Consider the following 2579-nt stretch of genomic DNA (forward strand, 5'->3'; position numbering starts at 1 on the left):
TAACTGATTGATCGGAAATGGTATAACTTTGGTGTTTTTAGAGTTAGAGAGTTCAAATTTGACATGAGTGCTATTTTTGGCAAAACTTTACGACATGCCAAATTTCATAAGGATCGGCCGACTATATCTTATAGCTGCCATATAACTGAACGATCGGAAATGACCCAACTTTCGTTTTTTGAAGATAGAATGCTGAAATTTAATACAGATTCTATTTTTGGTCAGTTGATCCAACGTACCAAATTTCATAAGGATCGGCCGACTATATCCTATAGCTGCCATATAACTGAACGATCGGAAATGACCCAACTTTCGTGTTTTTGAAGATAGAAAGCTGGAACTTGGTACAGATTAAATTTTGATCCATCCTACCAAATTTCATAAGGATCGGCCAACTATATCCGATGTTTGCGATATATATCCGGTTTTAGCTGCAAGGGTATATAAACTTCGGCTCCGCCCGAAGTTAGCTTTCCTTTCTTGTTAATTTTATTTTAGGAATACAAGATAAAAAATTATATACAATTCATCTAAATAATTGGTATATTACAGTCGAGTCAATGCAGAATACAGTTTCTTTTGGTATTTACACGAGATCTCTCAATGATGACAAGGTCATACTGCCTACCGGTGCTTTTAAACACTGGTCATTATGTTCAGGTGTTCCATAGGAAGGTCTTCTGACTTTGTAAAAGCAATTGGAAATGGGACCCGACTGGGACTGCAATGCAGTGCACGTAGTGTTAGCTATGTCTTGGGCATTGAGACCTCCTGCGACGACACGGGAATAGCCATTGTGGACACCTCCGGCAACGTGAAAGCAAATGTTCTGGAGTCCCAACAAGAATTTCACACACGGTAAGGTTTCTTTTCCGCCTTATAGAGAAAACCCCATTAAATCCTTTCATTTCAGCTATGGCGGAATTATCCCACCTCGAGCGCAGGATTTGCACCGCGCTCGCATCCAATCTGCTTACCAACGCTGCTTGGAGGAAGCCAATTTACACCCGGAGGAACTGGCTGCCATAGCGGTGACTACGCGTCCAGGACTGCCGCTCAGTTTGCTCGTGGGCCTTCGTTTCGCCCGGCAGTTGGCCCGCCGGCTGCAAAAGCCCTTGCTGCCCGTCCACCACATGGAGGCGCATGCTTTGCAGGCGCGTATGGAGCACCCCGATGCCATACCGTTCCCCTTTCTGTGTCTTCTCGTAAGCGGTGGCCACTGCCAGCTGGCGATGGTGCACGGTCCCGGCCGATTGACGCTGCTTGGCCAGACGTTAGACGATGCACCCGGTGAGGCCTTTGACAAGATAGCCCGTCGTTTGCGTCTGTACATCCTGCCCGAGTACCGGCTGTGGAACGGTGGCAGGGCTATCGAACATGCCGCCCGCCTGTCCAGAAATCCCTTGGCCTACGAGTTCCCCCTGCCGCTGTCCCAGCAACGCAATTGTAATTTCAGTTTCGCCGGGATAAAGAATAACTCATTTCGGGCTATCCGGAAGCAGGAGCGCACGGAGCGAATGCCTCCCGATGGAATCATTAGTAACTACGGCGATTTTTGTGCCGGACTGCTGCGGGCAGTCAGTCGTCATCTGATGCACAGAACGCAACGTGCCCTGGAGTATTGCCTGCAGCCACAAGTTGGTTTTTTTGGTGATAGCCAACCAACTTTGGTCGTATCCGGAGGTGTGGCGAACAATGATACCATCTTTGCGAATATTCAGCATCTGGCGGGGCAGTACGGATGTCGCAGTTTCCGCCCCTCGAAGCGTTATTGCTCCGACAACGGCGTAATGATTGCTTGGCACGGAGTAGAGCAGTTGCTTCAGGATGGGGACTCCAGCCTACGCTTCGACTACGACAAGGTTGATATCCAAGGCAGTGCTGGATTTGCCGCATCGTGTGAGGACAAAGTCGCAGAGGCTGCCATCAAGTGCAAGTGGATACAGCCATTGGCATAAATGTACAAAAGCAACTCACAAAAAACCTAAAAACAGTTTTCTGAGAAATCTGAGTAAATTAAGATTATAGATACAGCTTTAAGATTGCATTTATTCAGTTTCATTGATGCACAGTGTATCATAAAATATTTTCAAATTGTAGCTTTTTGTCCGTTAAAAAAGGTCTAAAGGTCTATTTCAAATATTGAGCAAGGACTCAAACCATATCAAGGTTTTGCCACACTCTTATCGATAATTTTCTGTATCATTACTGTGTATAAAATTACTGTTTTCAATATTTAATTTTAAAAATAGGTTTACATTTAATGGTTCTAATTATTATTAGGCGTATGATTATCTTCAATCGTTTTTATTACTCTTAAAAATATGTAAATGTTCTAATTAATGCTATGGGAAGTAGCTTGGCGCAAAGATTAATTATTTCTACAAATTAAAATACAAGTTAAGTTCTTGTTAAAGGTCTTGTTTTATCTAGTCTAGTAACTGAAGTTGGGCCCTGAAGTTGTCGGCCCATCTGGACACACGAGTTATATTAGTGTTGCAAAGCATTAAAAAGAGATGTGTGAAGACCGTGTGTGACATTAGTGAGACCAAACAGAAAATATCAAAAAATGTCTCGCA

At 44.0% G+C, this 2579-nt stretch overlaps 1 protein-coding gene across 1 annotated transcript; it reads left to right on the forward strand.

Moving 5' to 3' along the window:
* Positions 1 to 621: 621 nt before the first annotated feature.
* Tcs4 (Threonyl-carbamoyl synthesis 4) lies at positions 622 to 2031 on the forward strand. Its single transcript, XM_017233524.3, has 2 exons — positions 622 to 858; positions 914 to 2031. The coding sequence occupies exons 1-2, from the start codon at positions 653 to 655 to the stop codon at positions 1956 to 1958; spliced, it is 1251 nt and encodes a 416-aa protein (XP_017089013.2). The 5' UTR covers positions 622 to 652; the 3' UTR covers positions 1959 to 2031.
* Positions 2032 to 2579: the final 548 nt, after the last annotated feature.

This window comes from Drosophila bipectinata, chromosome XL, assembly GCF_030179905.1.
Source record: "Drosophila bipectinata strain 14024-0381.07 chromosome XL, DbipHiC1v2, whole genome shotgun sequence".
NCBI lineage: Eukaryota > Metazoa > Arthropoda > Insecta > Diptera > Drosophilidae > Drosophila > Drosophila bipectinata.